General features: G+C 36.6%; 1 protein-coding gene across 1 annotated transcript in view; it reads left to right on the forward strand.

Moving 5' to 3' along the window:
* The window catches only part of TMEFF2 (transmembrane protein with EGF like and two follistatin like domains 2), a 226,238-nt gene that overhangs the window by 111,844 nt on the left and 86,571 nt on the right, over positions 1-27,823 (forward strand). The window contains exon 5 of the mRNA XM_006727832.3: positions 14,861-14,957. Within this exon, the coding sequence (XP_006727895.1) occupies positions 14,861-14,957 (97 nt within the window). The remainder of the gene's footprint in view (positions 1-14,860; positions 14,958-27,823) is intronic.

The raw sequence follows: 27,823 nt of genomic DNA on the forward strand, positions 1-27,823 counted from the left end.
CTCTTCCATTTAAAAATGCTGTCCATACCCGTGCTTGCACAGCTACATGATTCCATAAGAACGGTGCTGCAGACACACAAAGACAAAGCAATTGAGTACAGAGACAAAATTAGTTGCTACATATCAATATTTCACAAGACTTTAAGTATTTCATTTAATTAACATTTTCTTTGAATCACACTACATATTTTTCAGGGAGAGAAACTTCTATTCATTTTATCTGATCTAAAAATACGAATATGCATGAAGAAATCTAAGCAGCGTTGGGGAAAATGAAAGCAACAGTACAGAATGTTTTGTGGGCATGAATTTGGGCAGGAAGCAGAATGTGTTTTGAGATAGGAAAAAAAAAATGTTTTCCATTTGGGGATACCCCGAATCAGCCACAATCTGACTTTTATGTCAAAGGGCTTTAAGGCATTAAAAGCATGCATGTGAGTATAGCTTTTAAAATACCAATAATTATTAGGAAATATTTCCTGTATGCTCTGTAAAAGTAAAATAGGGCTTATTTAAAGATACAAGAACTTGGTATATTCTTGCCTTTTTCGGATAGCTGTTATCAATATTAGCTCTGGTGAAGGAGTAAGGTTAAGTTGTCCTAAATGCTTCAATAATTTCTTTTATATTCTCCCCGGTGACAGTATAATATGATTCCAAGCCTTATTTACTTCTCTACCTTCCCATACAAAGCTAGGGAGAGGCCAAATATCTCTGGCTTCATACCCTCCTCTTCAAACCATCATCAGGGAAGCTGCCATCATCACTCAATAAACTGTTTCTTATTCAAAACTCATGCTATTTACTGAAACTACCTTGCCCATACTTTAGGTATAAGCTGCTGAACCTCACATCGCTGCCATTTTCCTCAATGAATCAGTGCTTGGCTCACTTTCATGTAGTCTATTCAAGGGTAACTATCAGTTAGATAACTGGAAGTTGGTGAAATTGGCACAGTGGAACACATTGCATTCATGCCTCTTAGCCTCCTCTTCTAACATAGTCAAGTTATGCTAGCTTACGTGAGGGTATGCAGTGGAAACAAATACCTCCTAAAACTTAATGGCTTAAAAAAACCAAGGTTTATTTTTTATGCTCACTACATGTTTACTGCAGGTTGACTGGGTAAGGTGCTGGGTAAGTGCTCTGCTTAGTGCAATCACTCGGGACCCTGGGCAGATGGAGCAGCTCTCTTGAATGTTGACTTTATAGTTGCACTTAATCCATCAGTAGATCTTTTCAGTTCTCTCTCCAAATTCTGTGCCACATCTAACAATGTTTTACTATCCCTGTGCCATAGCCTTTTCATTTGGCCTCCATTCCAGCCCCTCTCGGGCACTCTTCAATAGTAGGGAAGGTCTTCAACCAGCAATCACCTTCACTCAACAATTCATTAGCCAGAACTAATTCCAGGGCCTGGTAACATCTGGGGAAAGGTCATCTTACCCGGTGCCCAAACATTTTATGGACAACACGTAACTACCACAGAGTCTGTCTTGTATTTCTTCTCAATACTGGCTCCATAATTCCTCAGACTCCTCAACTTCATTTAAGCTGACTGGAAATGTGGTCATACCTGGTCATTACCCGGAATTGCTACAACACAAAGACCTCAAATTCTGGAAATGCCCCCTCTGACCCTTGCTTCCTATCATCTCCCAAGTCCTGTGCTAGGAATAGATATAAATGCAAATAAGGCATGTGACTTGACCTTGAAGAACTCACAGGACTATTGGGAGAATCAGGAAAGTAACCCTACTTCTACAGTGTGATAAGTAGAAAGAATGTGTTGGGGTCACAGACCAAGAGCTTTACCCAGCCTGGGGGTAAAGAACAAGGCAGGAAAGTGAGGGCGTCTTTCCTGAACAGTGTGGTGCTACAGCTGAGTCTTCAAGTTAAAATCAGAATCAGCCATTAGACAGTGGAAACTGCATGTGTAAATCCCAGCCAAGCAGCAAGTACAGCTATAGCATGAGGAGGGTGCCAGGAGCCTAGAGATGAGGACGGAGTGATAGGCTGGTGGGAATTCATAAAAGACTTTAAATACAGTGATAAGGACTGGGTTTTTTATCTGAAAGGTAATGGGAAGCCTTTAAACAGAGTTGTATCATAATCAAGATCTGTATTTTTAAATGTAATACGTATCATTCCAATTTGCTTATTGACCACTATTTCAGTCATTAGAAATACTTCATTGACTTCTAAACTGAAACCACAATCTTAAATTAAATGAACAACAGTAAAGCTCTGCAAAAATATGACTTAATAACAAAATTTTGGGGGCGACTGGGTGGCTCAGTCGTTAAGCATCCGCCTTCAGCTCAGGTCATGATCCCGGGGTACTGGGATCGAGCCCCGCATCGGGCTCCCTGCTCGGCGGGAAGCCTGCTTCTCCCTCTCCCACTCCCCCTGCTTGTGTTCCCTCTCTCACTGTGTCTCTCTCTGTCAAATAAATAAATAAAATCCTTAAAAAAATTTTGTTATTAATTCTGTCAGTGTAACCCCCAATGTCATAATACAAATGGGTTGTCCTTTTAAGATGTTTTCTTCTTGGATCTATTATGTTTACCAATGTGTTTTTATTTACTCACAAATTTAAATCATATCTTTATGCCTGATAATTTTAGCATACATGTTTTTCAATACTGTAATTATTAAAATAAAAATTAAACAGAAGTAAGAAGCTGCAGTCCCTATTAAACCTAAATCTTCATGGTTTAGGCAAACAGCAAATTTTCCTAAAACAGAAGATTTTTTTCCCCAAATCTGCAAAAACAAGGAAACTAATTTAGTTTCAATTATCTTACAATGCAGGTGTAAGGTGTTCAAAAATAAAAGGTCCATGAATCTTGATGAAACTATAAATGAAAGTGGTCTGAGTTTTAAAAAACCTGGAGTTGAGAAAATTGGTCTCATTATGAAATCCTGAATAGAACATTGTTAATTTTAAAAATTTTATCATTTTCCATTTATCTCTGGATATCTTTGGCAATCTACTGGCAATAAAATTTTTTCTAAAATCCATGCAATTTTTTAAAAAATCTAGTTGTCCTTTCCACAATTATTCATTCTTTCCACTTGGCAGATTCAGACTGAGCTAATGGTTCCGTAAGTAGACATATTGATTAGTTGAAGTCAATTTCTAACCTATTCCAGCATTTAGCTTTCTTAGACCTTTTTGTGGGTTTTGTTTTGTTTTGTGGGGTTTTTTTTTCCATTTTGTGGAAGTCGTTCATGTCTTATTTCACACCTCAAATTGGATAATTCTGACCTTTCTATCCTTACACTTTTGAGAAGACATTTTTTCCTTGTTTTCTTTTGTTTATGCTGACTTGAAGTAAAATATGTGAAAGCACTATTTCTGGGAGGGAAAGAAACAGAGGCTAGTGGGAACTGCCTTACCTGGCTGCTAGCAGAGGCTGATTCCAAAGTGGGGCATCACAAGAGAGGTCTTCAAGTGTACTAGAGAGTAAGCAATAAGCTACAGATTGGAAACAAGAATTTGAGAGACAGCTATAAAGTGGAAAAGAAAATCACAAGAGTAACCAAACTCCACCAGTTGGAGCCCATAGGCAGAAGGGAAATTGTAGAAATGAAACAGGACTCTCAATATAGAACAAGTGAGGGTGGAGGAAGATGTGTTTGTTGCTAGATCGAGCTCAAGACCGATCTAATCACAAACTAATCACAAACACTGAATTCCAGCCCTGACATTTTCCTATTATTTTAGTATTTGTGATTCCCAAAATTAAAGACTGGACCTTAGATAGCAAAACTAGGCTGGAAAATAGTACAGGCAATTCCGAAAAATTATTGCTTTATTGCTTTAACTACCAATTTTATGAAATGCTGTGACCTCTTAAAATTGGCTTTATTATTACTGCTGCTCTTTTATTTCTTTGGCCTGTTTATATCAATATGTTATATATTTAAACAAGTCTTGACCTTTATAAATTTCATTTTTAAGTCTCATTTGGACTTGGAAGTCAGAACCACATGGAATATGTTTTTCAGGCTTTCAGTGAAAACTAAAGCCCATCGCAGGCAAGTACAGGGAAAAAACAGATAAAGCCCTATTGAATTCTTTTCTTCATCTATAAAAAAAAAAAAAAAGAAGTAAAGTATTACTTCAGTGCTTTCTTTGTTCTAAGATCCAGTGTACTAGAACAAAAAGCCTTGGCGCTCTGGACAATTTCTGAGCATATCTGTCAGGGACTTCCCATCCACTTCTCACTTGCACCTTCTTCAATCCTTTTTACTCCTTAACGTAAGAAACTAAATGAGCATGTTTTGGTGCTGGACTTCCTCTGTAAGTTCCTCAATATTCTTATTTCCCTAGTTTGTTATATTGTTTGGGATTCTTATTTCCCCATTCCCACAAAGACTCCTACTTCAGTATCAGTACAAAGCCAGTTACAAGGGGCAAAAATTAATGTTTGTGACGTTTGGCCTTAGACATCCTTCAAAGAACCTTCTTGCCTGGAATAAGATAATGACTTTATTCACCTTTAACACTTTCTTAACGTTAACACCTTAAGGTAGCAGAGCAAGGTAGAGGGTGCAAAATGCTTTCACACATCCACCTATTTCATCTTCACCACGGCCTGTAAGCTGAGCAGGGCAAGCTTTTCATTTTATAAATAAGCCTTCTGGGGTCTAGGCAACCCAAATCCAGTTCTCCCAGCCCTTGGCCAGAATTTTGTATATCATGCAACTGCCTTTAGATTATTTCATGTCATTTTCAATTTTAAATAGTATGATCAGATTTGCATCTCAAAGAGATAGATGGAGATGTAGTTAAGAGAGGCAAGTTTGCAAGTACAGAGGTCAGGTTAGAAGTTTAGGCAAGGCATGATACAGATCTCAACTAGCTCAGTGGTGACGGAATGGGAAAATATTTAGGAAATAAACATGGCATGTAAGATGTTACCAGATTGTGAAGCCCCTTTACCAAAACAAACATTAAGTAGGTTCGAGTTAATTCTGTTGCCAAGTTAGTCTTTATGTGATGATTCAAGTGAAACTTTAAACATCACAGAATGCCTTAAAGTTACCAACACCAAACATCATGTACTAAAAACATACAGAAGTGCAAGTTAATAAAAACATATCTTTATTCATTGGAGATTTGCTAACTGAAAGAATTAAGCACAAAATTGGAAAGCAACTAATTAGTATAAAAAAGATTTAGAAAGCCTTCGGTCTTCATTTGCCTTCCCTCTCCTACAGTATTTCACCTCTTCTCCTTTCTTATCGCGTCCTGTCAACCACCAGCCCTTCTCTTAAGTAAAGATACAGTAGAGACAATTAAGACAACCAGAGGAGATCTGTTTCATCTTTCCCTTTCCAGTGTCACCTCCTCCGTACATCTGCACCCACATACTCTGCCATCCCTCCTGGAGTGGAAGACGCGTGCCTAGCTCTGAGACCACCCACTATACCTACATGTAAACCCATCCCTTCTCAGGAACATTGCTTCCCCGATTGTCCTCTTTCTCTCCTGCATACACTTGTTCCTCTCCACTCCATTATTCCTGTCAGCATACAGCGATGCCTCAACTCCAGCCTTCCATAAAAATCTGTTTCTTGACTATACATCCTTATCCAACTAGTGCCTCATTCTGTGTTGTCCTCATCAGCAACTCTGTACAAAACTATCCCCCACGTTTGCTGTTTCCACTTACTAACCTCCTAATCTTTCCTCAGTCTCCTCTCATGGGGATGTGGTATCCACCATGCTCTATAGTAGCTCATTCAGCCCAAGCCAGTGTTCATAATTTACCAATGAAAAATAAATTTCTCATCTTTTAGGAATTTAATAAGAAAAAAATTTAAATTATTTATATGAATTTGATAAAATAATTAAAATTAATTAGACTGAGAAAAATAAAAATATTTTTGTTTATAATTATCATATGATTGACATGATAGAGTTTCCTGAAGTCTGGCATAGTAACTTGCTCCTATGAATTCTGGCATGCATGATAGCAAACTAAATAAGCATTTTTCCTTTTTTCTTTTCTTCTTTCCTTCGTCCCATCCTTCCTTCCTTCTCTCATTTCTTTTTTCTTTATTTCGTTTATCTGTTCCTTTTTTTTTTTTGATCAACCTAGTATCTTTAGTTCTAGCTCAGGTAGGACTGAATGAAATCAGTCAGACTTCAATGATGGCAGTAGAATTGTGCCTCAACATAGTAGCATTGTATTAATCTCTTAAATTATTTTTAGTTGTGTAGAAGATAAATTACGTGTGATTTCTAAAGAAGCCTTGTCAAGCTCTAGCAAATTAGTTTAATTATGAAAAATTAAATTTTCTGTAATGATCTCTTCTTTTGAGTGTTTAATATAACATTACATTTACAGTCATGAACTTAGTTCTTAGATTTTCAAGTGGTTTTTAGAATTTTAAATTATTATGTGTAAGCGTAATTTCAGCCTTCCTTTAGTTTTTGGCATTTAAATCACTTAAAAATTAAAAATTATCAGTGGAATTGTACCTCTTTTAATTAAAATGAAACAAAGATAATGGATTTCCTCCCTAAAATCTGAACACATCTTCTGGCATTGATACGTACACACAATGCATCTGTGTTTTATAAACAGCGGACCAAAATGCTACCTCTCTTGCTTTAGCATTTCAATAATATGATGTAACGGTGTCATTATTAGTCACATTACAATATCCTCACATTATAATATGAATAAAAGGAAAATATTTCTTATTCTCATTTTTCTTTAAAGCCCTATTTGGGTTTCTAGGGAAATGTTGGAAAATGTAAAAGGGAACATGACTCTGGCTCAAAAACCACGGCTTGGAATTGTCTGAGCCTCTAGGAACTGTCAGCAACTCCCATCATTTAAGTTCAGCTAATGTGTGGGAAAGGCACATGGGAGGTAAAACTGGCATACAAAAGGCAAAATTGACAAGTTGTACCAATTAAAGAATAGAACGGAGAGTTTTGATTTAAAAATTTCCTTCTATTGTTTAAGTGGAATGTTTCCTTCATTGGAAGGTAAACTCAAAGTTCAGCTTTTTGGTGATAATGAAATAATAACTTACGGAAGTTATTCAAAATAAAAAAAAATGTTGTTTCTATTTGAAAATATTGCTGTTTATAATTTGGTAATCAAAGTAATTTTAGATACAACAGATACATTGAATGTTATCACTGATAAGTCTTTTTTCTATGTAAACAAAGTGGAAAAAATTAAGTCTGCCAAGAATTACTTTGTCATCTTACTATTTAGGGAAAGAAACCTGAATACTAGATTGATACTAAATAGAAAAAAAAATGTATTCTAGATTTTGAAAAAAAAATCAGATTAAGATCTATGTAAAATTTTTGTAATTTTTGTTTCAATTTTAGAGTAATTCAAATAAGTTTAGAACCAATATATATATGGGTCATATTTAAGCTTAGAAGTCTCATTCTTTTTGTTGATACAATCTGATGTTTTAGGGACTGCCTGTTTTATTTTAGATGATGCATGTGGAGGTTTCTATTCATACATGTTTATATTGTGTTTAATGTTTGTGCTATGTTTCATTTAAATGGGACACCTTATATATCTGTCAAAGCGATATACTACAGAGCTACATAGTGAAGAAAATGGGAATCATGCATAGAGTGGGATACATACTGCTATGTTATGAAAATATAAAAAAAGAAACATGCCTTAACCATTGCTGGTATAGAAAATAAATTGTAAAAAATTTGAAGGCAGATTTGGAGAGAATTAAAAGTAGAGCTAGGGTTGTATAGATGAGCAATGCAACCAAAATCTGAGGTGTGGAAAATGATGTGAAAATACATTTCCTTAGAATTTATTAATAGCATTAATTGCATCTTATTATTCATCTTTCACTAGGCAAAGCTATAGTTACAAATGACTTGAAATCTGAGAGGCTTATAGCATCAATGGCATAATTCTTGCTCTCATGGCTTTCTCTCAACTGTGGCTCTGCTCTAAATATAATTTCATTCTGGGATTGGTTAAAGGAACCACTCCTATTCTGGAATATGCTTTTTTTTAATGCAAAGGGAAAGAACAAGAAAGTAAAAATCCACATGATGGCTTTTATATAGCTTCTCATTTCCATTCACATTTCAATGGCAAAAGCAAGTCACAAGACCAACAGTGGTATCATGGAATTCAATGGAAATATGGCTATGGAAAGGAATATATGGTCCTTTTATCAGAAAGAGTAGAAAATGGAAAAAATAAAACAATCTATAGTTTCATATGTCAATAGTGTCTTCCATGGAGAATGTGAGACTCTAAGTAAGTTTGAAATGTTAGGGCAAACACATGTCAGAAATCAATCACTTAACAACGACAGGCATGAGTCTTCATTAGTACTGAAATCTCTGGCTTTTGTCTTGGAAATTAACAAAAATGAGTAGGGCAGCTCTGTAAAGTAAAACTAATTTTAAATAAAATCTTTAAAATAATAATAATTGCATTAAAATAAATAGACTAAACACCCTGATTAAATGCAGACGTGTTCAGACTGAATAGAAAAAATCAAGATCCACCTCTATGTTGTTTTCAAGAAACACCCTTTAAACAAGAATAATTTTTACCTAAGCAAACAAAAGCTGGTATGGCTATATAAATATCAGAACAAAGTTGACTTCAAGGTGAATAGTGTTACCAGAGATTAAAAGGGGCATTTCCTAATGACAAAAGGGTCATTTCTTTAAGAAGACATAAGACTATTAAATGTTTATATACCTAATATCAAAGCTTCTAAATACAGGACAAAACAAAAGAACAAACAAAAGAGAACTAGAAACAATTTTACAGTCATTGAGAGGGATTTTAACACTCCTTTCTCAGGAAAAGATAGATCAATTAAACAAAAGCTCAATACAATTATGGATGATTTGAACAATGCTAACCATCAACTTAAGCCCATTAACATTTATAGAAACTTACTCCTCAAAAGAAGTTACAACTTCTAAGAGGCATATGGAATATTCAAAAAGATAGACCAGGTTCTGAGCCGTAAAACAAGTTTCAATAAATTTCAAAGGATTTAAATTAAACAGAATATGTTCTTCATCCATGATAGAGTTATTAAACATGAATAAAAATAATGTAACTTGGAAAACCCTCAATAGTTGGAAGTTAAAAACATACTTACGAAATAATGCATGGGTCAGAGAAAAAAACTCAAAAGATATTACAATACATATTTTGAACATAAATACATAAAACACAATATATCCGTATTTGTGGGATGCAGCTAAAACAGCCTATAGAAAGAAATTTATAGATTTAAATGACTATCTTAGGAAATAAGAAAGGTATAAAATCAAGCTTCCATTTTAAGAAACTAGAAAAATAATAAATTAAGCCATAAGTATATGGCACAAAGGAAATTATAAAAATAAGAGCAGAAATCAATAAAATAGAAAATTTAAACAACCTTGTATAAAGAACTCAAACAATAATACTATCATACCCAAACTCTTTCGTAAAACAGAGGAAGTGGGAACACTTCCACCTCTTATCATGAGACAATTTTAAGCCTGATAGTAAGATCAAACAAGGACAATATAAGGAAAGAAAATTACAGCCAGTATATCTTATGAACACAGATTTTAAAAAATTGAACAAAATAGCATCAAATGAAATCCGGCATTACATAGAAGGATTACATACCATGATTAAGTTGAACTTATCCCAAGAATGGGAGGTTCGCTTAACGTAAGAAAATCAATCAACGTATTTCACTACATTCATAGGTCATGAGAGAAAATTCATGTCCATAGGGGAAAAACAGAGACAGGACCTCAACCTCTACTTCACGTCATCTGATGGTTTTCACATCTGACAAAAACTGATACCCAAATTATATTAAAAATTCCCGCAACTCAAGAATAAAAAGAGAAACAAGAATAATTTTTACCTTGAAACCCAGTTATACCACTTTAGATATTTGTCCAAGAGATATAAAAAACTAATATGCACAAAAAGTCCTTTACAACAATATTTATGGCAGCTTTATTAATAAATACAGTTATTGTTTCTGGCTAGTAACTAAAAGCAATCATGTCTTTCAATAAGAAAATGGATAAATGAGCTATAATATATTCATTCGTTTGAATACCAAGCAGTACAGAGAAATAAACTACAGATCCACACAACCACCTGAATTAATCTCAAAAGCTATGATGCTGAGTGAAAAAGGTGGGCACCATAATTAAATATTGTGGGATTCCATTGATGTGATATTCTAAAATAGTTAAAACAAATCTGTGGTGACAGAAATCAGATCACTAAACTGTCTATATATAGAGACAGAGTGGCAGTAGGATAATGGCTGGGAGGGGCACAAAGGAATCTTCTGGGATGGTAGAGTTGTTCCTTGCCTTGATATGCATTCTTCAAAATTGACTGAAAGATACACTTAAGATCTGAGCATTTCAATGAATATAAATTTTACTGCAGTTTTTAACAAAATAAATGGCATTGAATAACTGAACATTATATTTCACCATGTTTTCACAAATATCATAACATGGGTTAGGATATTATAAGAGGCCCAGGAGGCACTCTAGTGGGTCAGGAAGAGAATGGCCTCCAGCTGGCACATCCGGTGTGAAGACCCATACTGGGCCAGAACAAGGTGGTGATAAAGGAACTTCGGTAACCTCCAGATGAAACCACCGGGGCAAGGAGAGTTGAGAGAGAAGTAATTTGATTATCTCTTTTTTTTCCTTTTTTTATTTTATTATGTTATGTTAATCACCATACATTACATCATTAGTTTTTGATGTAGTGTTCCGTGATTCATTGTTTGTGTATAACACCCAGTGCTCCATTCAATACGTGCCCTCTTTAATACCCATCACTGGGCTAACCCATCTCCCCACCCACCTCCCCTCTAGAACCCTCAGTTTGTTTCTCAGAGTCCATAGTCTCTCATGGTTCATCTCCCCCTCCGATTCCTCCCCTTCATTTAGATTATCTCTTAATAAGCCCCTAATCTAGATTTTTTTTTAAGATTTTATTTATTTATTTGAGAGAGAGAGAATGAGTGAGAGAGAGTGCACATGAGAGAGGGGAGGGTCAGAGGGAGAAGCAGATTCCCTGCTGAGCAGGGAGCCCGATGCGGGACTCGATTCCGGGACTCCAGGATCATGACCTGAGCCGAAGGCAGTCGCCTAACCAACTGAGCCACCCAGGCATCCCCCCAATCCAGAATCTTAAAGGATTAAATCAGTTCTAACTAAGGGCAGCACATTTGATAAAATATGCTTTCAGGAACTCTGCCTCCTTTACCCCTCAAATTTCCCTCAGTCACTTGCTGAAATCTAAGTTTCTATAGAATAAAGGGAAATAATTATTTTACTTCACAAAACAAAAGGATTAAAATACAAATGTATAATTGAAATAATACTTTAGGATACATGAATTTTATTCCTGTGTAATCAGTGGACGAACGCATATGATTAAGAACTGGCCCTTCTCATTTCTGATAACATAGAAAGAACAGGAAGAAGAAACAGTTCTATTCAACACATATTTACTGAGCATCTACCGCGTGCTAAATCAGTGGTTTCCAAGCTTTTATGACTGTGACCTTTAGTAGGAAATGAAATTTATATCACAGCTCTGTGTAGCTGTACATATGGATGACTAAAACAGTGTTATAAAATAAAACCTATGCTTTCTAAATGAGATGCACTCAGTGTTTTCTATTCCAGTATATTCTGTTTCATGTTTACAAAAACTCTGGTAAGTGACCCACCAACTCCATTTCATTACCCACTAATAAATTGTGAATGGTGGTTTGAAAAACACGGTGCTATCCTTGCTCCCCAGCATGTCGTCTGTGGACCTGCAACAACAGTAGGTGGGGGCTTGCAAGAAAAGCATAACCTCAGGCCACATCTCCCACCTGCTGAATCAGAATCTGCATTTTAACCAAACCTCCAGGTGCTCCCCATGCATGGTGACCTGTCACAAGTCCTGTGCTAAACAATGCGTGGAGAGAATGCTTGGGACAGACAGAGTCTTGTTGGTATTATTTAGGGCTGAGATTCTGACACAGGGATGGTTCGTCTTTTAGAATACTCATTTCCAAGCATCAAGGTTACAATTCAGTATCTCCAAGGATATCCCAGGGCAGTTATGCTAAAAACGATAAATAAATGAACAAACAAAATTTACCAGAGCTTCTGAGCCCCATTAAGAACCACTGGTCGACTTGGTTAAATGAAAACTCTGTACTGATTTGTTTATTACAAAGGAGCAAGCCTGTGCTTCAGGGAATATGGAAAGATTTTACTTTAGTTTTCACTGTGGATGACTTCATAAAATATCATTTTATTCCCAGAATATTTATGGATGGGGGCATTGCTACTGCTACTTCTGAATTTGCCGCTTCATCCATATGGGAGAATTTGCAAACATCTTGATTCTACCGATAACTGTCCATTTATAGAAATGTAATATGATTTCCAGTAGAAATATTATTAGTTGTGCTGAGTTAGCACAACTCATTCCCTAGGTTACTTCCAGTAGATCCCTAACCAAGGATCTCTACTGCAAAAGAAAATGGGGCTGCCCCTAAGTGACTATAACTGCTCATTAAGGACCTTCCCGTTGCGTTAGTATGTTTCCTGAGTGGTGGGAAGTTTCAGCCTGGAAGCTGCTAATCTTGCTAACACTAAAAGGCTCTCTCCCATTAGCAGCTTCTGTGTTGCATTAATAATAAGAAAGTAATAAAGAGACCGCAGCTGTTCAGTCTCTCCTGAGGAGAGGCCACAGCTTCCTTCTTATCCCCATGGTCCACTCTAATGGTCTTGCCTGTTTTAAAGTAATAGAGTGGATAATAAGTGTTGTCTATTCTATCAAAGTCTAAAATTCCCTCTTCTTTCTGGGGAGGAATACCTTTTCTTAAGACTTTGAAATGTAAAACTATACCATCCATACTTTTGCAATTGAAGTTGATCTGTTTAATTCATAACTTTTTTGACATGTAATTGCAAACCATCAAGTACGGGGGTGGGTAAGTTGCTTTAGAAAAAATAAATTTCTACCTTTCCTGGAAAAACTATAAAACAGGGGCGCCTGGGTGGCTCAGTCGTTAAGCGTCTGCCTTCGGCTCAGGTCATGATCCCAGGGTCCTGGGATCCAGTCCCACGTCAGGCTTCCTGCTCCACGGGAAGCCTGCTTCTCCCTCTCTCGCTCCCCCTGCTTGTGTTCCCTCTCTCGCTGTGACCCTCTCTGTCAAATAAATAAATAAAATCTTAAAAAAAATTAAAAAAAAGAAAAAAGAAAAACTATAAAATAGAGAACTTCCTTAGATGGCTTCTTATCTTTTATTTTGGGGGGGGGTTAATTAAATCACTTACCTGCACAGAAGTAAATTAAAGAAAATCAAGGAATTAAGACCTCTGCTTTTATAAATATTAAAAACTCTCTTGTTAATAGACAAAGAAGAAATGAGGAAAATATCATATTAAAACAAAATAAGTCAGACTGGATTTGTTAGTTTCAGGGTGCATGTTAATATATGTGTCTTTGTTAAAGATGTTATCTTATTAGTCTCATAAAGATTGGAGCCAATGCCATACTTAATAGCTTGTGTTCTTTTTCTATTGAAAATATCTAACCTTTGGCAGAAGTACACTTTTTTAAAGGTTCTCTTGATTTAACATCCATTTTTAAGTATACTGTCTGTCCATAGAATAAAATTATCTATATAGTAGTTATGTTGTTGCAATTTTTCATCTATAACCAAACCTATTTTTGCTTTCAACTACATATTTTTTAATTGGGTAAATAGTAATCCATCATCTCAAAAGTGCTCTCAGATTTTCATTCCTTGGGGGCAAAATATTTAAGTCCAACTTACACTATTGTGTCCTGATTTTGAAAAGTTACTTTTATAATTAAGTTATATATTGCATATTTCTGTACTTGTAATTTATAGGAAAAAAAGATTAATATCAATAATCATCATCAGTGAGAATATGTATATATTTTTTAAAGATTTTATTTATTTATTTGACAGAGAGAGATAGCGAGAGCAGGAACACAAGCAAGGGGAGTGGGAGAGGGAGAAACAGGCCTCCTGCCGAGCAGGGAGCCCGATGCGGGGCTCGATCCCAGGACCCTGGGATCATGACCTGAGCCAAAGGCAGACGCTTAACGACTGAGCCACCCAGGCTCAGAATATATATATATTCAGAATATATATTTTTAAAATGAAATATATGTTCATAATCCTCCTAGAGGAAATCACTATGACGGGCTCTGTGCAATATTTATATAAAATACAAAACTTACTGTATAAACCAACTGAAAGCAGTTTTCTAAAAACTTATAATCAATATATTTTCCTTCTAAGTATGAAACATCTTGAGAAAAAAATAAGACCTATCTAATGTCAAGACGGCCCATCCAAATATTTTTAATTATGTATAAAAGCCTTTAAATGAAAAAAAAAAATCTGTAATTTGGGAAAGTGAAAATGTTAAGTATTCTTCATAAAATAAACACTAGATATTTCCTCTAGGCAAGTAACAGTCTAAATCCCTTTTAATTAATAACTCTTTCATATGGTCTACTTATTAGCCAAGTTTTTTGATAAATCCAGTAAACCCTCTTGTTTGTTGTTTCTTTTTGCTTGTAAAAAGTGAAGTGTTTACTACATATCAATTATTGCTAGTGTTTTCCTTAAATTTAGGGAAGAAAGGAAGTGAGTAAGACATTCTTTGAAGCCCCAAAAAGCAAACAGGTCTATTGGAAAAGTAACAGCTTTGATACAGAATAGTCTTAAGAGTGTTGGTATTAAGCATATTTATCTGAATTATTTTTGTTTACTTTCTTCTGTTCTCTAGTCCATGAAGGCTCAGGAGAAACCAGTCAAAAGGAGACTTCAACCTGTGATATTTGCCAGTTCGGTGCAGAATGTGATGAAGATGCTGAGGATGTCTGGTAACGTGTTCTTTTTACTCTTTAAACAAATTATAACAATAATTAATTTCTTTTTACTCCATCAACCATATCCTAAAAGACATTTTCATCATTTTTTCTTATCCAGTTCTGAAGGGGGGAAAATGAGGGCTATAATAACAGCAAGGAATTTCTGAAGCTGAATTAAGAGCTGAACTAGCCAGGCAGCTGTTAAGAGCATTACTTGATAAGATATATTTAAAATATCACTTAGACCCCCAAATACTGTCAATGTTAAGAGATGGAAAGAAAATCATATTTATCAGAACATCCCTCAAGAACCATGGTCAATCAACAATGGAGAGTTGCTACTCTGCTTTCTAGGATGGTGGATCTGGGTAACTGCAGAGAATTTATTTAAGGTATATGCATATGCACACCCATAGCTGAACTGGGAAGGCAGTAAAGCAAAGAATGACTTCTGGGCTACTCTCTAGGATCAACTTCTCCCTTCATCTGAGTAATACTCAGCTTCTTCTGAAAAGATACACTAAACAAATAATGAATAACATTCATTATTTTGCATGAGTCCCAAAATGTTAGTCTTCTAGGGCCTCCACATGTATTGGTCCTGCCCTAATCATACCCAAAGGGAGCAACCCAAAATTTGCCAGAGTGAGGTCTTTGTGGCATGAGAGTGGAAAGAGGCAGAGTTCTCCCTGGTTTACACACCTCAGTTTTACACAGATATCTTTCAGAAAAACAGCCAAGTGCCCTTTGTTTTCTACATTATGCAGACTATGTTTGTCTAGAGGAGTTTATGATCGTTTTGATCAAGTTGGCTAAGAGATTAAATCTTCTCACCACAAAAAAAGAAATAGTAATTATGTGACATGATGGAGGTGTTACTTAACACTATGGTGGTAATCATATTGCAATATATAAGCATATCAAATCAACACGATGTACACCTCAAATTTATACAATGTTATATGTCAATTATATCTCAATAGAGTTGGAGGAAAAAAACAATAGTTTTGATCAAACTTTTGTGGGTGGAGGGAGCAATTCATCTAAGGGACAAAAAGAAAAAACTAAAGGCAAGATAATTTTGGCAAGAGTTAAACAGTCTGCACTTAAAATATTTTAAGGATTTTTAGGATTCCAAGGGAGCAACTGGAGTTCTTAGGGTAAATTAATCAGGTACTTGTAGGTAAACACTATACCCCAGGGAAATAGCCACCCATTAATAAAAGCAAACATCAGTAGAGTTTTCGTACCTGTCAAACATTTCTCACCAATGAGTAGCTAGCAGCCAGTGGTAGTTTATGTACTGATTTGACTGTCCTGAGGTCAATAAATGTATATTTTCTTTAGTTCCACCCCAAAATTAATGAATCAGAATTTCAGAGAAGTAGGACTTAAAATTTTACTTATCTAAAACTTCCCAAATGACTATGAAACACTTCTGTAAAATAAATGACTGACTCAGAGAATCTTTGCTCCCTAAATGCTTTAGGGCTCTATATACTCATAGTCATTATATATTAAGACACACAGATAGGAAATGTATCCTTTAAATATCCCATTTTTAATGTTTGCTGGTGACCACATCTGTAGTTCAACATCATTTTTAAAGCTGTTAATTATCTTGCTGTCAGTTATTTTACTTTTAAAAAAATTCACATGGGTTCCTAATTTTTCTTAAGAATTTCCATTCCCCTAACTTCTCATCTCTTCAGTGATCATCTTTAGGTAACAAAGCTCATTTTGCAAATGCAAAGATTTAAGAAATGAGATAAATAACAGCTAAAAACTACTAGTTGCTTACTATGGGTTTTGGTCCATCTGTTTAGTTTTTCAATTCTCAGTTACCTTCAAAATAACCCTAGGGGTAGATTCCACCATTATTTCCCTTTGCAAAGAGGAAACTGAGTTTTGAGGTGTTTAAGTGGTAGGGCCACAGTGAAGATATGAGGTGAAAGTAACTAGAAGATGTTAGCATTAACAATTCAACCAAAGATGCAATTAAAATCGTATTTCTTTCCTGCCATGTCTGGAATAATAAGATAGCCAGATTGCGGGCAGCTTAGATGTAGTGACTCAAGACCTGCAGGGTTAGAGCTGGTGACAAGGGAGATGCCTGCAGCAGGCAATGGGAAAATGTCCAGGCAGGCAGTGTCACTCCTGGTATTCTAGCAAAAGTTCAGATCTATGGTCTGAGGGCAGGTAGAATGAGGAGATATGGACAAGGCTGGTGGCATCAGAAAGATTCCACAGTAGGTCATAGGTCCCAGTCTTCAGAAAAAGAAACTCAATTACAAAGGGAACAAGGAGAAGGGCAAAGCAGAACTTCAATTATCAAGGAACTGGTTATCAATCAGGAAAACAGAGACAGATACGGGCAAGACTGATAGATACCCAGTTGCCGGAACTGGTGTAGAAAGCCAAGCCTTGGTTACAAGGGGCTGAGACAAGCATCTAGATCTCAGAAATAAATTACAAGGTCAGAATGAAACCAGCAGCAAGGCTGACTGGATGCTGAATCAGTTAGCTTTTGGCTAGGACATCTTGTACGCCCCCAGCCTAGAGACAAGATTAGTTCCAAAATGCGGAATAAAGCTGAACCTCCAGATGGGGCTAAGTGGCTATAGCTGTGAAGATTAGAGGGATTCAGGGGGCAGGGAGCCAAGAAGATCATTATACTTCCCAGGCAAGAATGAAAAGTTGTTAGCATTTAAATAAAATGTACTTAAAATGTCCAACGTAAGCAAGAAGGAATGGTGCTGAAAATGGTAAAAGTATTGATTTTCATTTACATAAATACCTTTGTATGTTAACATATTGTATTTAGTTATGACCATGAAGGGCAGATTGGAACAGCTGAAGGACACAAGAATAAAGCAGTAAATGAAATTAAATAGGCGTGGAATGAAAGAGGCTATAAAGTATGATAGGAAGCAGTTGGGGAGTGATCTGACTCTAGTACTAGTCAACTGAAGCAGAGGAGAGTTGATGTGCTGTTGATTTTGGATGAAACCATGACCAGGTCCTCTCCCAAACATAAAACACTGCATATGCTGTGTGGCAACAAAGAGTGCAACTCAGTCTTCAATTTTATTTTTTCCTTGATACTAACTAAACTATAATTTTATGCACACAAATATCCTCAATCCTGCATTATGAAGCAACAAGATATGAAATACTACTATTATGTTATTATTGTATCTGCAATACTGAAACAAAGATGAAAAATTAATTCCTGATCTTTCTTTAACCTGGCCGAAGAAATTAATATTATACATTTCACCACAAAAAAATAAGTCTAGTTATTCAAAAAATGCTTAGGTACTTTCTGGATGAAGTTAAATCTTTGTTAGAATTAAAAAGCCAGTTGATCAATTACAATCAATCATAATCAATTGATCTTCTTTTCATAGTTAGATGAGTTTTTGAGTTACACAAGTCACACTGGACATGAAGAAAGATATATGATAGATAGATAGATAGATAGAGAGATAGATAGATAATAGCTAGATAGATGGTAAGGGGTAAGGAAAATGGAGGAAAGGAGGAAAAAATAACAATTAGAGGACGGCATTGATAAACCATGATCCTAAACACATTACATTTTAATACCTTTGAGAGAATAGATGGTTTATAAGCTCATATAAGCCCCTCACTTATATTCTCTGATTTCATTTCAAGGTTTTTCTCTTCCCTTTTTCTTCTTATGGAGAACATCAAGGCTGTAGAAATCAGAAGATGGTCATGTTTACTCAATAGCAAAAAAACACCATTGCTTCAGAAGATTCTTCAGTTATATTTATTGACCTAGGTGTAGGAAAGAATTAAGCTTCCAAAAGAGAGAATTAAAAGTCCACATGGGAAGTGGCTCACAACACAGATATATCCACTCTCATATGGAGGCATCCCTTTATTTAGGATGGGCTTCAAACAAATGGAACACCTGTGCAAAGAAATGTGAAAGCTTATTTATAGGGAAGAGGTTAAGAGGGGAAGGAAAGAAGGGCTTAAAAGATTGTGTCTCTTGATATCTAGACTGAAAAAATTCAAAACTAATATGTTTATACATCAAAGAGACTCTCAAATATATCCTGCCAAATATAATTTATAAAGAAAAAGAATGGTTTATAAATAAGTCAAACATAATAAAATTGACTCATTGCAAAGTAATAAAGCCCCATCTGATAGCGCTGGGAATACCAACTTATGATTTCAACAAATACTTCTGGTACTTGGTTAGTTTTAGAAACAGCTTTTTATTCCCTTAATTATCGTACCTGATAAATTATTTCAGTAAGTCCAAAGTAGGTCAATGGTAACTCTCTTTGCACTGGGAGCTACTCCTAAGAAGTAATTAGCCTAGAACTTTCTGTTGGTCCTGTCAGTCAGAAATGGTTCAGAGCCCCGGGGTTGATACTTGATTTAATGTAAGAAAAAAGCAAGCTGATAGCTAGGTCTGATCATAGGAATGGCTGGGTAAGAAATTGGCTGCATGCCTACCATTTCCAGAGTGTCAGGATAGATCAAGGAAGGAGCACAGCTGTAAAAGCAGATGTGGCTCATGACAAATGATATAAAGGGACAATTTAAATTATGTGTATTTGCTTCACATGTATGCTTGATAGCTCCTATTCCCATTTTAACTTTGCTTTCGTATCATTCTCTACATGCTACTCAGGCTCCATTAGCAAAATCATATTGGCTAAAATGCTATTAATTCCTCAGTAGTCATTCATTTTATCTTTGAAAACATTAATCATGTTTTCCAGTTTCACTGTGTCACATCCTTGAGTTTGACTGCAATGGGAAGAAAGGAGAAAAGCAAAGTAGTTGCAGTAAAATGAGTTCAGAAAAACAGAATGAGCATCCATGTTTTTCTTTATTTCACTGACGTTCCATAATTGAGACAGGGTGTGGGCTTTGGCATTCCTTTTGTGAGTGTCTCTTACAAAGACAGTTTAGTTTGAAGTCTTTAACATCTTGCTTCTTTGATCTGAGAAGGCTCCTTGTCACTAGGAAGACTGTTGCTGGCACCATTCCCACTCTTAATGCATTTTGGACTGTGGAGAATCATGAATATTTGAAGCAGGGCAATGGCCGTGGAGGATCGCCGGCACTAGATTTCACCATACATATAAGCAAATTAGGCATCAGGTCCTGCTGACTTTAGTGCTTTTGGATTATGAGCTTGATAGGGAAAATTAAGACACCTCTGAGGAGAATACAGAAAATGGTTTCTTTTAAAACTACTACCAGTCAACAATTGAACAAAAGGATTGTGTTGCATTTGGAAAGTTTCCAGTTGTTTTCTACTAAGTAAAAAGAAGATTGGTTAGGATCATATATGGGATATCTAAAGAAGAGGATGCTGATTAGTCACAGAATCTTAGTGATCCAAGAGTCCATTCAGTCTCCCCTCAGGGTGTTTGCCTTTTATGGATTTCCTTTGCTCTCTTGCCCCAGAACTATAAATGTGCTTACCATAATTAGGACTGACTTCTAACAGGAGTTTACTCATGGAGAGACTAAAAACACTCACACAACAAGAAAAACAGGTCTGTTCTTGAAAATCCAAGGTTTTTGTTGTATGTAAATATGGCTTCATGAGAAAACCTTCTTGATTTCAAGATTCCTAGGGAGTCTTGCTCTCCCTCAAACAGCCTCTTCTCCTCCACCATGAAGACAATGCAGTCACCTCTGAAAACTGCCATGGCATTTTCGGTTTCTACAGGTGGGTGGGGAACTGAAGAATAAAGACAGATCTTTTTCTTTTTTTTTTAATTTCAATTTTTATAATTTTTTTTAAGATTTTATTTATTTCTTTGCCAGAGAGAGAGCACAAGCTGGGGGGGAGGGGCAGGCAGAGGGAGAGGGAGAGAAGCAGGGAGCCTGATGCGGGGTCAATCCCAGGACCCTGGGATCATGACCTGAGCCGAAGGTAGACGCTTAACTGACTGAGACACCCAGGCACCCCTTTTATTTTTCTTTAAGATGTTATTTATTTATAAGACAAATCTCTTCTCTCTTCCATGCCTCCATTTGCCCAGAAAATTTTTTCAGAGACTGAAATTTGCAGCTCTTGATTTGGGGTAACACATATTTCCATTCCTACAATTTCAAGAGAAAATGCTGATATTTTTAGCTAATCCATAACCAAATGTAAAAGTTTGATTTTATTTCCTTCTTTTATGTATTCCTCTACTTATCTGAATCAAGGGGAAAAAACCTTGTATTCTTTTTTAATTCCGCACAATGAAATAAGATTTACAATGCAATTAGAGTTAAAGAAGACTAGTATTTGTTACATGGTCTGTACAAAGATCTGTGACAACAAATACCTTATCTGTGACCCAGACTTCTTTCTAGGGTGGCTGCCAGTAAGTAGACAAACCCGCAAATGGAATCTGAACACTTTAAGTGTTACTTCAAAAGATAAATGAATAACAGTACCCTTCAAATGCACAACAGGCAATCTGAAAAAACAAGCAACAAATAGACAACTAACCACCTTCCAAAAATTGACCTTTATTTATACTTTGTGAAAAGTAGACCTTAAAAAATAAAATTGAAATTTGAAAACAAACCATGGTCTTTAAAACAAAGGCTTACCTCAGGTCTTCTGTGTTGCTTGGCTCCTTGGAAAGGGCTTGGATTTTCACCTAAGTTCTGGAACCTTCTGATGCTTTCTCAGTAGCGATGCCACCACTCTGCTATCACACAGGGATTAATGAAACTTAATCAGGGTATGACAGATAACGAACATAATCTGGGGTGAACTGCCCAGAAGCACAGAATAAACTGTTCTCAACTTTCACGTATGTTGTATATGTTTTTATACTTTATTTAACTCATGCAGTATAAATCATGTAAACTTCCATTTTACATAAAAATAATGAAATATTGCATGAGGGCAGAACAAAAGAAACAAAATTCCTAAATACATATGGTGTTTCTACCACTAACTTTTTGTTGTTGTTGTTACCGGTTTCTCTTCTTACTTGCTGTTTGAATCTTGTTTTGCACTGTCCCCTGCTAATGGCGTGTTGCCTTACTTCTGGTGCTCACTCACCAAACGCTCACGCTCAGTTTCCTCTTGACTTTTCTGAGTCTCAGTTTCTTTCTTTCTTTTTTTTTTTTAGATTTTATTTATTCATTTGAGAGAGAGAGAGAACAAGCGGGGAGGAGGGGCAGAGGGGGATAGAGAGAGAGAGAGAGAAGCAGACTCCCCACCGAGCAGGAAACCCGATGCGGGACTCGATCCCAGGACCCAGAGATCATAACTTGAGCCAAAGGCAGACACAACCAACTGAGCCACCCAGGTGCCCCTGAGTCTCAGTTTCTAGTATACTCCGAGTCAAAGATTCCTGTCCCTCAGAATCAGAGAACACCTGTTCCATGTTCCAGCATCCCAGTGTAACACCCCAGTCTCAGAAATAAAAATATGAATCTCATAGTTACCAAAATATCAGAACTTTCAAAAGCTTGTTTCCCATGTTGCAGGCACCATTATAATGTTTACATTCATGGAGCTATTTAATCCTTTTCATAATCTCGTGAAGTTAGATACACTAATAATTCCAATTTTATAAGAAAGGAAACTGACGCACAGAGTAGTTAAACAAAGTGGTTTGCCCAAAGCCCAATAGGAAGTGGCAGTGCTAGGATTTGAACCCCTTCAGACTGACTCCAGAGACCACCACTCACTGTCTTCTCAGATATTTAGTGACATAGTGTGTGTGTGTGTGTGTGTGTGTGTAGCATACATTATGTGTACACACACACACATATACTGAATTTCACATTTTTTTTCTTGAAATAGAACATGGAAACCAAGACTTAAGTGATGAAATCCACCACTAAAAGGTCCACATTGTCTATGATGGCCTCAGTGTATTTTCCTTCTCACTAGGTATATATACTTTACTTCCTTAGAAACTGTGTGGTTTTCCTTTTTTGTTGTTGTTTTGTTTTTTGTGGAAGCATTGAATTACCTGTGGAGAATATCCTTAGGACAATATGCGTGCCCAATTAGGTGAGGTTATTAGGCATAGGGTGGCTAAGAACAGACATATCTTCACCAAAACCTGGTTATTTTGAGCTGCTTCAGCTTCGGGTAGCTGGTGTTGAAATGATAGCGAAACCCTGATTATGGACCAGGGTAAACATTATTTATACAGTAACCACTGATAGGTTTCAGATCTTTTCTTTTCCAGGCAGGAGGCACGTGACACATCTGTTAGAGACGAGCCATTTAACACTCCTCCTTGCTCGAGTGCTGGTGGGCCATTCTCAGCGTCATTGCAAAGGGCAGAGAGCACTGAGGAGCCTCGAGGAGCAAGGGCCCTCCCTGTCCAGTAAGCCATCCGACAAGTAAAGTTGTCCTTACTATCTCTGGGAATAGCTGATGGACTACATGCCCCTTTCCAAATAGCAAAAGAGAGTTTGTCACAAATGCATATTCTTACTGTAACAACAGAAACTGTGATATGTAGAGAAAGAGGAGAAAATCACTGAATTAAAGGGCAACTAAAATGACCCACATGCCAGTGGGTTTTAATCCCTGTCCTAGGGGCACTGCCCTGTTCTATCTTTCTATTTGGCACTTAAACATATCATGTCAAGCCTCTTATTTCTCAATCTAATGTATCTTCTTGAAGTTTACATTAAGATGGATTTTTTTTCTAATTATAAAAGTGGTACATGTTTATCATAGAGAATTTGAAAAAAAAACTAGAAATATAAAAACTCCATTAAGATGTCATCCCATCAACCCACCATTCCAAGATAACCACTGTAAAAGGTATATTCCCCGCCCCACATCTGTGTTTATGTACGTGTGCATACATGTGTCTGTATACGTTTCTAATGATAATCGAATCATATTTTACACATCAACAGAGCCTCTCTCTTAAAAATTTCACTTAACGTTAAGGCTGAGTTTGGAGATTGTTGGGAATGCTAATCAAATTGATGGAGAATATATTTAGATTTGAACATGATTTCTGTGGCCCATATTCTAATTATCCTTTTAAAATTTATGCACTTCTCAAAACAAATGGATTTGAGAGTACTGTCCTAACATTTTTGATCTAAAAAATTTACCAAAGCATCAATCCCTTCTAAGTCTACATTAGACATTTTTCTTGGTTAATGCCAAGAGACTGGATAGTATGTGTACTGAAAACATTTCATTGTCTGTATCCAGAGCATTCATAATAAATAGCTTTCTGAGGTATAAGCATTATTTACAGAGAAACTGTCCTCCCAAAGGTGTTTTAAATTGGGTAGAAACCATTGCTAGTCTTCAGTGGTTTACTTCCAAATAGTAATATATTGTATGTGTTGGTTCATCTAAACAACAAATCAGCAAGCCATCCTCGGTAACCAACATCAGTCTGTTCCAAACACATTCCCCTACAAACAGGATGTGTACTATCTAATAGTGATTGAACAAACTGCAAAATTACATGCAACACCCAATCGAACAATCAATATTCCTGGAGATCTAAATGCTTATTATAGTAAAAAAAAAAAAGAAGAAGAAGAAGAAAGAAAAGAAAAGAAATGAAATGAAGGAAAGGGATGTCTGATTTTTCTAGACCCCCAGCCGATGCCTAGTAAAATTAATCAGGAGTGGATCCATTCATACCTTCATCACTAAGCTATGAATGAAACATAAGAAATCAGGATGATGCACTTCGGACGGATGATCTTCTAAAGATTGTTTACCACAGCTCTTTTTTAATTCATTGCAATCTTTTCAAAGTCTGACATAGTAGTTTACTCTGTTCTCTGAGCTCATTCTAAAATGAGCTTTCTATTGGGGCACCTGGGTGGCTCAGATGGTTAAGCATCTGCCTTCAGCTCAGGTCATGATCCCAGGGTCCTGGGATCGAGTCCGGCATTGGGGTCCCTGCTCAGCGGGGAACCTGCTTCTCCCTCTCCTTCTCCTGCTCCCCCTGCTTGTACTCTCTTGCTCTCTTTGTCAAATAAATAAATAAAATCTTAAAAAAAATAAATTAAATAAAATGAGCTTTCTACTATCAAAATTGTACTATCCAGGATAATAAAAGTAATGTTAGCCCACAACTAGCTATAGTGTCTATAATCAGCAGCTATTAAAAGATACACAAAAATTGGGGGAAATGCAAAAATAATAAAAAGTAAAATGCTAGCTTCACATTAGCAAAAATTAGTGATATATTTCTGTAATAAGCATAGATATCTACATAAACATAGTACTTTATTTATTTTTAAGATTAATTTATTTATGAGAGAGAGACAGTGGGGGGACGGGCAGAGGAAGAGAATTCTCAAGCAGACTATCCACTGAGTGCAGAGCCCAATGTGGGGCTTGATCCTCCGACCCTGAGATCATGACCTGAGCTGAAACCAAGAATCAAACACTCAACTGACTGAGCCACCCAAGTGCCCCATAAATGTAGTACTGTAAAACATTCAAATATAACATTGAATTGTCAATTATGACAAAGAAATAAAATATTTGCTTGAAATATGCAGTTTAATTTTAATTGATTATACTTTTCTTGAAAATAATAATTAAGCATTAGTGAGCACTTACTTTGTTCCCTGCGCTCCTCTAAGGGCTATGTGTTTATTAACTGATGTAATCTTCATAAAACTAAAATTTAGGTATTATTAACATTCCAGTTTTAAATATGATGAAATTGAAGCACAAAGGTGTTAAGTAACTCATCTAAATTTACTTAGCTATTAAGGTTCAAAGTCAAGATTTGAACCCAGAGGACATACTCTGATCTATTTTGTAAACATTGTGCCCCAGAAACCTGGGGGCATAGTGGAGAACTTGCAAGACTCAGAGGAGTTTTACATTTTCTTGGGGAAACAGAGAAAGAAACATATGTTTAATTAGGCTGGAAGTCAAGTGCACCCTCTATAGAAGCCAAGTGGGTCATCTCATTTAATCCTTCACAAAGGTATGGTAAGTTAGGTCTTAATTTTCCTCCACTTATAGAAAGGAGGAAACCAAGTTTTGGGGAGATCAGTAACATGCCAAATATATGTTGCTAGGTAGGTAGGGGCAGTTCTCGAGTTCAACCTCAGATTTTTTTTAACATAATTCCAAGCTGCGTGCCCTTTTTCTTGCATAATGCTAGAGAGTAGATGTCAAGGTAGAATTAAGTTAGTTAAGAAAACTGTTCTTTCAGAGGGAAGAATAGCTTATGACTGAGATTGTGTATAGTAAATGAAAGGTTGGAAAAGTATTCATAGCCAAATGATGGAAGACTTAGTTGTCAAATATATTAGGGTATATTATAGTTAGGGTAACACTGTTACTGGTCGGAGAGTCTGCATTGTATGAATGGAGGTCTCAGTCCTTGGATTCCCCACAAGATTTACATGGGGATCCACGCTGAAATAAAGACAGCCAGAAGGAAAATAGCAAGGACAAAGCAATTTACTAAAGCAAAAAGTACACTCTCAAGGTCGGGGAGTGGTCCGACCCTAAGTAGTTTTGGTATTGGATATTATTGGGTCTGTCTGGGCTGAGAGGAGCAGTGATGTATAGTGAGGAGGTCTCCAATGAGCGCTGCTTTCAATCATCTGGAAACTCCTCCCACAGGTTGGGAGGGGAGTTTTTGACCCTACAAGGTTTGTACCAGAATGCTCATGGCAACCTTTCTTCATCCGGTAGGGTTGTTCCTGCAATGCAAGTGCATTATAATGAATCTAGGGGTTACCCTGGGGCAGAGGTGGAAGAGGAGAGCCCATGCTCTGCACCTGTGGCTCTTGATTTGTCAGACCCAAGGTCTTGGAACACACAAGGTCAGGATGTTTTGCCCCTGGGCTTTTAATGTGTAGCTTATTTATCACCGGCCCTGCCTCCAGCTCCTGTCTCTATCATACCCCTTCAAGGAGCTTGGGGCTCTGCCTTATGGTGTTCCTTCCACTGCTCAAGTCTAGCTTCTACCTAACAACACTAAATGTTATAACAGATAAGTGTCAAATTCTTAGAGGTATAACACACACACACATACACACACACACTTACTTCTTCCTCTTATCACAGTTCAAGCAAGTGTTTTTAATCAGAGAGTCTTCACATGGTCTTTTAAGAACTGTGTCTCTTTCCATATCATGGGCCTGCCCTTCCCTAAATCACTGAGGTTCTATTCACTCATTTAATAGGAAGCAAAAGAGAAGAAAAGATCATACATCTTTTTTTATCTGAATTTTTATCAGCCAGTCTTGGAAACGGCATTTCTCGATTCCACATATATCCCTCTGGCCAGAACATTTGCTATATTGTAAAAGTAGCATTAAGGAGAAAGAAACCAGTAATAAAGTTCGGTAATGGCCCTAAAAGAGAGAGATTGGAATCAAGAAAGCTGTACAGTAGCAGTAGATATTTATTTAGCATGTATAATGGGTCATCCTCTGTCTGAAGCCCTGACAATACCATGTATGACACAAAGTTCCAGCCCATAGAGAGCTTATGTTTTGGGGAGCTTCTCATCCAAGAGGGTGATGTAGACATGCTAAGAAGAGGAGATATGGGGGGGGATAAGTGATAAAGAAATAAAATAGTAAGCAAGCAAGATACTTTCAGGTAATAAATGTTCTGAAAATCGGGGTCCTGGGAGAAGGAGCTGCTACTTAAGATTGGGTATGCCTCTCTGCGATTGTCATTGGAGTCAAATAGGGGGCAAGATCCAGCCTCACAAAAATCTGTAGAAGCAGAATTCTGAGCAAAGAGAACATCTGGTCCAAAGGCACAAAAGTGCAGGTGAGCTTGGTGTGCTGAAGGAACTAATTGAAGCTTAGTGCAGCTAGAGCCAGAAAATTAAAAAGAAGGTCTTAGATAAAGTTGAAAAGGAGGCCTGATCATGAAGCTTCTA

This window comes from Leptonychotes weddellii, chromosome 3, assembly GCF_054177405.1.
Source record: "Leptonychotes weddellii isolate Sample4059 chromosome 3, ASM5417740v2, whole genome shotgun sequence".
NCBI classification, from domain to species: domain Eukaryota; kingdom Metazoa; phylum Chordata; class Mammalia; order Carnivora; family Phocidae; genus Leptonychotes; species Leptonychotes weddellii.